This window comes from Sapajus apella, unplaced genomic scaffold, assembly GCF_009761245.1.
Source record: "Sapajus apella isolate SASKATOON/1434 unplaced genomic scaffold, GSC_monkey_1.0 scaffold6, whole genome shotgun sequence".
Classification (NCBI taxonomy): domain Eukaryota; kingdom Metazoa; phylum Chordata; class Mammalia; order Primates; family Cebidae; genus Sapajus; species Sapajus apella.
In genome coordinates, this window is record NW_022436946.1 from 12,022,097 (window position 1) to 12,034,315 (window position 12,219).

The following is a 12,219-nucleotide window of genomic DNA, read 5'->3' on the forward strand; positions in this document are numbered from 1 at the left end:
GCCTCGGCCTCCCAAAGTGCTGGGATTACAGACTTGAGCCACCGCGCCCGGCCGGATTTTTAAGTTTCAAAAGCACGGACCAAATCACTGTGGATTACCTCCTCATTGAATATGCAAAACTATATTTTTGAATATATCATTCTCCCATGGTTACATTTAGTTGTAGGTAGGATCTTTTTTTATTTTTTGAACTGTGGTTTTATCCAGTCTTCAGTTTTGTCTGTGTTTGGCTTCAAGAGACTTATATAAACAATGTGAAGAAATCAGACAAAATCTTGGATGATACAGAATCTTTGGTATTATTGACAGATGTCCTGTATTCTGGAAGGGGACTGGACTCTGGTTGGGTGCCACACTGGTGTCACAGGGCATCGAGTAAGATGGCAGGCCATGTTTAAAACTACTGAAGAATGCGGCAGATTCGTTGAAAGGAGGACTACCTTTGCGGGAGAAAGTAGTGATAGTCTCCGAAGTCTTACCAACAATTTAAAAAATATTAACAATGTTCTTCTTGCCTTAAAAGTTTATTTTCTTTTCTCAAGCTTCAGTTTATAATTTCTAGCTTGACCTCTTTTTTGAGACAGTCTCCCTCTGTGGCCCAGGCTGGAGTGCAGTGGCGCGATCTCAACTCACCTCAACCTCTGCCTCCCAGGTTCAAGCAATTCTCATGCCTCAGCCTTCTGAGTAGCTGGGACTACAGCTGTGTGCCACCACACCTAGTTAATTTTTGTATTTTCAGTAGAGATAGGGTTTCACCAAGTTGGCCAGGCTGGTCTTGAACTCCCGACCTCACGTGATTCACCTGTCTTGGCCTCCTGAAGTGCTGGGCTTACAGGCGCGAGCCACCGTGGCTGGCCTATTTCTAGCTTGACATTTAAGGTATTTATTTTTTTCTGTTTTTTTTTTTTTTTTGCTTTTCTAGTTGATCTTACTGGCCTTTTCCTAGCTGTATTTGCCTTGCAGCATTTTGGGCTTTTTTTGTATGTAATTTCTGGAAAAAAACATAGCATGTTTTCTCATACAAAAAACTTAAAAACACTTCCTAGAAGTTTTGTTAATGACCATTAAATCGTTTCTGTGTTCTTGATTTAATGTTGAATCTTTGCAAGGGCTAGCAAGCTTTAATAAGCTACTGTTCATCTAATGAATATCACTTAAAATTGGATTTATAATGCTGCTGGTTTCTTTGATTACATGAACTTTTCCAAGTGGTACTTAGAAAATAAAGTTAGGACATATAATATATTACATATATAAAACACCAAATTGATCTTTCCTTAAGAAAATAAAACAAACACAAACATTCCTACATGGAAACACAGCATCTGTTTACCTAGAGTACTGAATGCTTTTGTGGTCTCAGTCCAGAGGATGACAGTTGAAAATGAGAATCCTTTCTACTCTCTCCCATACACTTACACACACACACTTACACACACACACACACACACACATACATACTTACACACACACACAAATTTGGTATATAAAATAGTAATGAAAGACTAACTTGTGTTCATATTAAAGATGGATAGTCTGCCTTTGAAAAACTGAGGACTGTCTATTGAATCATGAAAGATGTAGCTTTAGGACAATTTCTAAAAATTCATGTTTTCCAGTGGGGTCTAAATAGGGTATAATTTAGACCATGATATAATATAAAAATATAAACAGCTCCCAAAGGATTTGGTCAGTTTGTAGATATTAGGCTTGTTCTGGGTAGCTAAGTGAGACCACAGCTACCTAGGGCATAAAGTTATTAACTTTTCCAAATGTATATCATGGAGAATACTCATGTCCTAAGTCTTCACATCTGATACTCCCCTTCTCAGACAAAACAGTGGGCTGGGAGGACCCTGCTCAGACCTGGTGTGGTCTAAACCGTCATTGACATGAGAAGGCAGATTGCTTTACTTGAAGATATGTGTTATTCATTAGTCAAGATCTTTAGGAACTGTGCCAAGATTCCTGTCTTAAATGATAGTTAAGTGATTCAATGTGGGTGTTTCCATGATGCAAGGAGCAGGTTTTACATGTTCTAATTCCAAGGCAGTCTTTCTCAAGACAAAATGTTTAATTTTCCGTTTTGATTTTCTCTAGACTCAGCACTTTAAATAAGCAAGACATTCACTGAATTGTTTTAACATAGCATGGGAAAAGATCTTAAAATATTCCTGTATTTATGTTCACCTGTTGGCTTTAGGTTAGGTGAATTCGCTTACCATTTCTTTGGTTTAATTCCTTCCAAGCACTTGAAACTAAGCATAAATTATACTTCAGCTATAAAGTTGGATGAAATATAATAGTAATAATTTTTTATGTTAATTTTCCTCAAATAAATAAAATTATTAATATTACTCCTTATAGAAATATTATATATAATTTGTTTAGCTAGACTTTTCAAACCTTTATCTGTGATTATAAAAGTTTAGTTATTGAAATAGTTTCCTTGTTAGGAAGTTTTGCCTGTTTTTATTGAAAACACATTCTGCTATACAATTTTTTAGTTATGTTTGCATTCTTTTACATGCATATATAGATATATTTCATTGCAAAGTTTCAAACGTGAACTCAACATAAAAATTTTTTGCTTATTTAACTATTGGATTTAATTGAACTTAATGATAAGCAGTAGCCGTTTAAAAAAGTCTAAAGAATGAGATTGTAATTGACAGCGGGTCACATGCGTAAAGCTGTACACTCCTTTTTGGTAGTGCTGCATCTGTTTTAATAAGGACTTTAATCATCTAAGTTGTCCTCAAACTTTATGGATATAAGAAACATGACTAAAATGCAGATTCTTGGGTGCTGCCTGCCAGCTCTGATACAGTAGGTCTGGAGGGAGGCACAGGAATCAGTATCTTTTTTTTTTTTTTTTGAGACAGAGTCTTGCTCTGTTGCCAGACACCAGACTGGAGTGCAGTGGCACGATCTCGGTTCACTGCAACCTCCGCCTTATGGGTTCAAGCAATTCTCCTGCCTCAGCCTCCCGAGTAGCTGGGACTACAGGCGTGCGCCACCATGCCCAGCTAATTTTGTATTTTAGTAGAGACGGGGTTTCACCATGTTGGCCAGGATGGTCTTGATCTCTTGACCTCGTGATCCATCTGCCTCGGCCTCCAAAAGTGCTGGGATTACAGGTGTAAGCCACCAGGCCTGGTAGGAATCAGTATCTTTTTAAGAAGCACCACTGCCTGTTTTGCCTCTGTGGTCTGTGGGCTATACTTTGAGAGGTCTGATTAATTAATGTTCTTTCCAAAACACGGTCTCTGTTCTCTTAAAAGTTATCTTACTTGAAGAACAAGGCAAAAGTGAGAAAAGAGACTTATTGAGTTTCACATTTTGGCTTTCCTTTTCCTTTCTATTTTAAAATAAATGTTCCCATTTTAACCTTATCTCTAAAATCGCTCAGTGGTCTGACAGGAAGAGCTAGAAGATTTGGAGGAAAGTAATAAAAATTGTCCATATAAAACCAGGCCCAATCAGGTACAGTCTCACCCCTATCCTGACCTAATTCATGTGAAAACAGTGTTCCTGGGACAGAGAAGTGTTTCATCTCCTTAATAATCTATTGAGCCCCAGTCATTCATGAATCTAGAGGAAGACCTGGAAGGTGCATGGGAGTTGGAGAAGGGCACGTGGAGCCTTAGTTCAGGTCTGTCTCTAACAGACGAAGAGAGAAAAATGCATCAGATGGCGGAGGAACCATCTTTATGGGATGGCGCAGAACCTTGTGCATGCAGAAGAAAATAAAAACACGAGGTATTGGAGAAAAGTCACAGGGACACAGGAGGAACGTTTTGAGTTGCGAAGGCCAGGGAGTTAGTAACTGATAGCGGTGTGCTTCCTTCCTCACCGTCATCTTGGGACAGGCATTTTTAGCCTTGGAAAACAGATGCAGAGGCCGGAGTATGGCCGGCAGGGGCAGGGGCAGAGGCAGGGAACAAATGAGGCCCCGCAGCTCCAACGCCCTTGCTCTTTCTGCCAGCTCACATCTTTGCCTCACCTTGACCAGTCAAACGACCTAGAATTAAATGAGGACAAATCCTGTCAGCTGTGCTGTGTTACAGAGTAAGGGTAACGCCAAGGCGGAGGGTATGTAACTCATGACTCTCCTTTTCACATGCAGTGAAGGCTAATAGGTTAAGCGTGCATGACCTTCCACGAGCAAAAGAATGGATAAAGTGGCATATCCATACCATGGAATATTAACCAGTCGTAAAAAAGAATGAAGTGTTGATTGATGCGATAACATGACGAACCGCATCATACTATACTCAGTGAAAGAAGCCAGTCACACAAGGACACATAGTATATGATATTCTATTTATGTGAAAGGTCCAAAATTGGCAAATTTATAGAGACAGAAAGTCGATTTGTGGTTACCAGAAGCTGGAGGAAGAGGGGAGGGAGGGTGGCTGCTAATGGCACGGGGTTTCTTTTTGGGGTGATGAAAATGTTCTGGATTGTTAGTGGAGATGGTTGCACAATGCTGTAAATATAATAAAAACCACTGAATTATACACTTTAAAAGGGCAAACTTTATAGTATGTAAATTGTATCTTTTAAAAAGTTATGTTTTGGATTCAAACAGGCTGAACTCAAATTCTGTCTAAACCATTTACCTGCTGTGTGGCTACGGGCAGGTTCTTTGAACTCTAGGTATATCCATTTCTAAAATAGGAACAATAGCAGTGTGTACCTTAGGAAGTTATTGTGGGATTTATACTACCCAGGTAATGGTACACTGAAATTTTCACCATCATGCAATTCATCCATGTAACCAAAAACCACTTGTACCCCAAAAACTACTAAAATTAAAAAATATATAAAAATAAAAACCAAATAGCCAGGCATGGTGGTGCACACCTGTAATCCCAGCTACTCAGGAGGCTGAGGCAGGAGAGTCGCTTGAACCCGGGAGGTAGAGGTTGCAGTGAGCCGAGATCCCACCAACTGCACTCCAGCCTGGGTGACAGAGTGAGACTCCGTCTTAAAAATAAATAAATAAATAATAAAATTGAAAAAAAAAAAGTTGTTGTGAGGATTCCGTGAGCTCATGCATGTTCTGAATGTTACGAGGTATTACCGCTAGAGGAAAGGTTGTGTGTGAAGAGATTTTAACCCTCAGTGCGGGTTGAACAATAGGCATTGTTGACTAGAACCATTCGTGTGGAGAGCATGGAGCTCTGTATTTCCTCAGTGCAGAATAGAATGGCCCACGGCTGGAGGTGCGCCTGAGGTCTTCAAACCTAGAACTTGATATCCATCACATCATTTTTTTTTTTTTAGGGGAAAGATAGATAAATAAGATCTCTTGTGTAACACATTTTGAATACCTAGGAAATTAAAATTTAGTCAGAAATTTAGAAAAGTAGTTTGCTTCCAAGCCGGTTACACAGTCAGAGCTACTTCCACACTGAAACCGTTTTATTTAACACCTCTGCCTAGACATCAATATATTTTTTCAATGATTATTTTTGCATGGAACCAAACATTAGTATGAAACAAAGGTCCCTTAAAGGTATTTAAAACATTTCCTAAAGAGTGTATAATTTGGATTGTTCAGTATCAAAAATGTTGTTTATTAGGATCATGTTGTTAGAACCTGGGTGAACCTTATAAATACACCCGTTAGGTGGCAAACTTATTACATGAAAAACAGCTTAATGAAGTTTGACTTTGGTTTCAGAGATGTAAACTTTTGCCAAAAACTAGAGGAGGGGAGAAGGCATTTCTGAGTCTCAGTATATTAATCTCTTACACATTAATTGCCTGTTCTTCTCTTGAAATATGGAGAGGCTTAAGTATTGTCCAAAGAAAAACTGTCCTTCCATCCGAACATAACTAGTAGGGGAAAAAAGCCCAAAACCCTATTGATACTGTGATAGGTAATTTCTAAACTTGGGATGTCTGTCTTGTTAATTGCTGTTTCTTTCATTTCTTGCAGCCTGGGGTAGAGCAGCAGCTGCCATGCTCTTCTGCGGCTTCATCATCCTGGTGATCTGTTTCATCCTCTCCTTCTTCGCCCTCTGTGGACCCCAGATGCTTGTCTTCCTAAGAGTGATTGGAGGTCTCCTTGCCTTGGCTGGTAAGACTATGTGTCAGCAAGTCTTCATTTATGTCTTCCGTGGGCATCAACTTAGTAATGGTCGATTCCACAAAGAAGACCCATGACAATTACAGTTTCTAACCTGTTTTCAGAAAATGTATCACCAAGGGCAGAAGTGACAGAGGAAAGATGTGTTTTAAGATCTGGGTCCCTTTCCTCCTGTGCCTCAGGCAGTGTTCTGTACTCCCTACCCAAGTGACCAGGGTGTCACTCCGCATGCCCGTATCTCTCTTAGGGGGCCCTATCCACTGACTCCTCTATCCAAGAAACTAGGCTATGTCAGCCCTGGAAAAGCGGTGATCTCCATAGGGGTCCCCAGCCCTGGCCTGCTGTGAGCCCCCTGCCAAGGGAACCTGAATGCTCCTGAACCATTTCCCTTGTGGAAAGAGTCTTGTGATCTTATGATGTAGGTCCTGAAATGGTGTTCTGCTGTGAGATAGAAGACCCTGGGAGGGGCCAGAACTGGAATCTGTAGCATGGGGCCTGTGCGAGGAGACAGAGGTCCAGGCACAGGTGATGTGAAGAAATTTAGTTATTCAGGTGTGCAGGGCCAGGGTGAACACTTACTGATGGAGCATGAACTAGGATTTTAGGAGATGAATTATTGGAAATTTTAGTCAGGTGCCTGGCATTAGGGAAATCTGTCAGAGGGGAAGGACCCTAACCACAGAGCTAGATTCAGAAGTAAAACTGGACATTCTGAGGAGGGAAAAAGAGAAGGTGCTGAGAGCAGCAAAGCGAGGCCACAGGTCATTTCTTAACACACCAGTTTAGGCTTACCGGACCAAAACAGAAAATCAAGCTACAGACCTGAGGCACAAATACAAAGTGAGCAGACGGTCTTGGAAACAGGTCAGAAGCCTTATGACTAGAAGGGGTCTGTATGAACACGCATGAGCCAGGAGGAAGGCCACTTTGTGCTGGTTCCCTGACCTTACAAGAGTTAAGCTGGCAGAGCTGCAGGCAACACAGATGAGTGGGAAGCCAGGAGAGTGCCTCAGAGCCGGCTGGGACAGGCACAGCCTGACCGTCTTCGTGACACATTTGGCAGTTTCTCTGGATTAAAAATAAACTTTACTTCCTGATCCTCATATTTTCAAAGTTTGCATTTTGAATAATATTTCAAAATCAGAAATGACTTGGAATCACAAAAGATGTAAAGAACCTGGTTGATGCCCACCTTCATTTCTACTTTGTTATTTTAGTAGTTCAAATTTATGAGACCCTAGCAAAGAAACACATTTGATGTATCTTCCTTTCACATGTCTTAGAAAACTCCTGTAAATGCCAGTTTAAATTACCATTAGAAATAACACACTAAGACTGGGCGTGGTGGCTCATTCCTATAATCATAGAACTTTGGGAAGCTGAGGCAGGCAGATCACTTGAGGTCAGGAGTTCGAGACCAGTCTGGCCAACATGGTGAAAGGCTGTTTCTCCTAAAAATACAAAAATTAGCTGGGCTTGGTGTGCACACCTGTAATCCCAGCTACGTGAGAGGCTGAGGCAGGACAGTCAATTGAACCTGGGAGATGGAGGTTGCAGTGAGCCAAGATTGCCTTGTTGTACTCCAGTCTGGGTGACAGAGCAAGATTCCACCTCAAACAAAAAAAAAAAAAAAAAGAAAAAGAAAAAGAAATGACACACTAGGACATTAATGTTAGTTGAAAAATCCTAGTAAATACTATATGACCCAGCATTCCACTCCTAGATATATATTCAAAAGAATTAAAAGCACGAACTTGAGGATACTTGTAACCCATGTTTCCAGCAACACTATTCACTACATCCAAAAGGTGGAAAAACCAAAGTGTCCATGGACAGATGGATGGACACACAAAATGTGTATATACCTACAGTGGAATATTATTCAGCCACAAAAAGGAATGAAATTTTGGCATACGCTACAACATGATGGACCTTGAAAACCTTATGCTTAGTGAAATAAGCCTGGAATAGAAGGACAAATATATTATTCCATTTACATGAGCTACCTGGAATAGGCAAATTTACAGAGACAGGGAGTAGAATAAAAGTTACCAGGGGCTGCGGGGAGGGAAGAATGGGGAGTTATTTTTTAAGAGATACTGAGTTTATGTATGGATGAAAAAGCTTGGTTGTAGACAGCAGTAATGGTTACACAATATTGTGACTTTATTTAATACCACTGAATTGTACACTTAGAGTGAACAATTAAAAGTGAATACGATACATTTTATGTATATTTTACCAGAATAAAAAAATATCCCAGTAAAACTCTGTCATTCGTTGCTGTCACATAGCATTAAAACAAAAAGATCTAGCAATGGCCACCCACAGTGACAGGGTAGCAGGGTTATTGTTGTAAAGAAAATGGGTTCAGTGAATTTCAACAGATTTACAGCTTAACAGCTTAACCTAGTGTTTTCATTTTGTAATTCAATGCTCATTCTTTCCTTTAGCAAGTATGAAAAATAGAATAGAAAATGTATTTAGAAGAATAAAAAGTTTAGAAATCTCAACACATTTTTAGTGGTAATGTAGAATAAGGCCTATTTGACTTTTAAGATATGTTTCATAGAAAGTTATTTTAAATTTTTGTATATTCTTATATTAAACATCAGAAAAATTGAATACTGATACAATTTAAATTTTGCAGAAATTCATCCAAACTATTATAAAGACTTCATACATGATGAGCCAGAATGGATAAACAGCAACATTTAATATTTATTACTAAGAAAATCAGAAGTCAACGTAGAGAAGCATTGCTTTTGTGCCTTACACAGTATGTGGTGGCAAATGACAAACTTAAGTAGTAAGAGTTTGCTATTTAAAGCATACCAGAAGTAGATAAGTATTTAAGATTTGCCCCAACATTGTCCTTTGCAAATTGAAAGAGAAGAGGAGTGTTTTAGTTACGAATTACAAGCAGCAAATGAAGATATGGAAACATCTATAGCCTTTCTAGCAGTAAAAAAGAAAAAGAAAATGACTTCAGGGTACATCTGTGGAGCTGTAGAAAAGAATTTAGATGGCAGAAAAAATGGTGGTGAGGACTACCATCAGATTCCCTGATGCCTTCCTGGAGGCCACAGCCACTTGGTCCCTCCTCGTGGAGGGTAGTGTCTTATGGTTAAAAAGCTAAAATCTGTTTGACATGGCAATGCATATATAAATATTAAGTTAAAAGGGTGTGGAACACACACGTGTATATTCATTGTAGCTTTATAAAATTATGCATGTCCACTGGAAGAAACCACGAAAGTAGACTCAATAATGTTCATTTTTTTTGAAATTGCTTAAATACTATTAGAAAGATGAATAATAACTGCACTAATGTGACTGTTATACCAGAGTTTAGAAATCTTCACGTTTTGCTTTCCGCGCCCTCACACACGCCTCCCTAACCACTGTGGTCACTTGCTGCTTTGACTTCTGTCCCCACCGTACCTCCTCATGCCCTTCCCCCTGCCCGCCCTCCACGTCTGTTTCCTCTTCAGATTCCCACGTCCTCTGCAGGCTTTTCTGGGGATTCTCCCTTCACCATTCTCAATATTAGTTCATTGTTTCATTTACTTACTGAATGAATATTCCAGTGATGTGTTACTGAATATCGAGTCATGTGTGCACGCCTGTGTGTGTGTATATATATAAATATATGTAATTTTTGCTAACATTGAACATATTAAGTATGTGTTTGTTATAGGAAACCCAAAGATGAAAGAAATAGTTTGTTCTTTACTGTCCTGCTTTCTATTGTATGCCACAGTTTTGCTTTAGTATATATAATGCTTATGCAATATAGAATGGTTCTCCAATTATCTTCTGTGGGTTTTTCACCTATTTGGCATGTGTGTGTAATATTGCTCAGTGCCAGGCATCTCTTACACAACAGTAGTCAAGAATCTTTTTTGGCCTGTGCTTACCGAGATTCCTTCTGCCTCCAGGTAGATTTTATACTTATTTTAAGGCAGAAACTTGGTGGAAGGAGTTAATCTGTCATTACTGTGTATTCATTCCTTCATGTATGTATGCATTCATAGCTTGGGATTTTTTTCTTCCCTTTAGCTGTGTTCCAGATCATCTCTCTGGTAATTTACCCCGTGAAGTACACCCAGACCTTCAACCTTCACGCCAACCCCGCTGTCACTTACATCTACAACTGGGCCTATGGCTTTGGGTGGGCAGCCACGATTATCCTGATCGGCTGTGCCTTCTTCTTCTGCTGCCTCCCAAACTACGAAGATGACCTCCTGGGCAATGCCAAGCCTAGGTACTTCTACACCTCTGCCTAACTGGAGAAAATCACTGCTGCTGAGATGGACTCCAGAGAGGAAACTGTTTCTCCACGGGACTTTGAACCCATTTTTTTTTTTTTTTTTTTTGCGGTGTTTTTATTAGTAAACCAGTCAAAAATGCTGAAATAATTTGGGAGAAAATATTTTTTAAGTAGTGTTATCGTTTCATGTTCATCTTTTATTATGTTTTGTGAAGTTGTGTCTTTTCACTAATTACACAATATTTAACTAATTTCACAATATTTCCTTTTATCTATCCATAACATTTATACTATATTTGTAAGAGAATATGAACATGAACGTTAACACTTCATAAGGTAAAAATGAGGTTTCCAAGATTTAATAATCTGATCAAGTTCTTGTTATTTTCAGATAGAATGGATTGGGTCTGCTAAGGTCTAAGGAGAAGAGGAAGATAATGCTAAAAATTATCAATGACTCAACAGTCTAAAAGAAATGTTTAAAAAAAAAAAGGTTTTTTTCAAGCCTTCAAACTATTAAAGGAAAGCAAAAGAGTTTCCTAAATGCATATCGGTTGTGAGAATTTCTCATTAATATGTTGAATAATTCATTTTTGCTAAGCTTCATGTTGACTCGATATGTCATCTAGGAAAGTATTGTTTTGTGGTCCAAACCTATTGCTGTAGTTAGTAAGGCTTTCTTTTAAGTGTGAAATATTTAGATGAAATTGTGTCTTTTAAAGTTCTTTATAGGGTTAGGGTATGGGAAAAGGCTATATTAAGAAATCTGTAGTGTTTTGTGTTTATATGTTCAGAACCAGAGTAGACTGGATTGAAAGATGGACCGGGTCTAATTTATCATGACTGATAGATCTGGTTAGGTTGTATAGTAAAGCATTAGGAGGGCCATGGCTGTCACAAAAGTGCCACTAAAACAGTCTCAGGAGAATAAATGGCTCACTTTTCTAAATCTCAGGTTTATCTGGGCTCTGTCATATACACAGGCTTCCGATAGTTTGCAACTGTTAAGCAGAAACCTACATATAGTTAAGATCCTGGTCTTTCTTGGTAAACATTTTTACAATATTTGATGTAAAACATGCCACACGAGAATTTGGGGATTTGAGTTTCTCTGAATAGCGTATGCATGATGCATCAGATGTGTTGTTACGATTTTTTACCATTTCTACTTACATAATGAAAACCAATTCCTTTTAAATATCACATTATTATTTTGTAAGTTGTGGAAAAAGCCAATTGTAATTTGCATTACGAAGTTTTCCCAATAAACCAGGTATTCTAAACTTGCTTCCAGTTTGCAGTTTTTCTTTTTTTCAAATCTGGGGAAGGGAATTTTTTAAAAAATGGGTAACAAGAACATGGGATATAACAAAAAGTGGGTTTTTGTTTGTTTTTCAGTTTTAAGGGCCTTGCTCATTTTAGGTGTCCAAACCCGATTTTTGAGTAGAGGTTAATGAATTCTAATAGCCTACTCCCTGAACTTTTTCCTCAATAAACAATACCCTATACACACATTAAACAATATCTCTACAGTGCTACTAACCACAGGAAAATGGACTAAGAGACTTCTGGTAGGTTCAGACACCCGGGGGCCATTTGGGCAGTTTCGCTGAAGCCTCCTCCTTGTGATGGGGCCCCCTTCCATTCAGGTAGTGGGGTAGCAGTCTCTTTTCTTCTTGCCCACCTTCCCGTTTTATCATTTTTTTTTTTCCATCATAGGTCATAGGTTACTTTCACTATGGTGTATGTCAGTATGAGGATGGGTACAGAGTGGCTAGGTGAGAGAATGGAAATAATTCTCCCTAGGGCTACCGTTGGCCAGCTAGTCCTTGACAGTGAATTTTTC

General features: G+C 39.0%; 1 protein-coding gene across 1 annotated transcript in view; it reads left to right on the plus strand.

The window, feature by feature from the left end:
* Positions 1–11,660, plus strand: part of PERP (p53 apoptosis effector related to PMP22) — a 17,036-nt gene extending 5,376 nt beyond the window's left edge. Inside the window, exons 2-3 of the mRNA XM_032274648.1 lie at positions 5,951–6,091; positions 10,163–11,660. Coding sequence (XP_032130539.1) covers positions 5,951–6,091; positions 10,163–10,389 — 368 coding nt within the window. The 3' untranslated portion in view covers positions 10,390–11,660. The remainder of the gene's footprint in view (positions 1–5,950; positions 6,092–10,162) is intronic.
* The last annotated feature ends 559 nt before the right edge of the window (positions 11,661–12,219 follow it).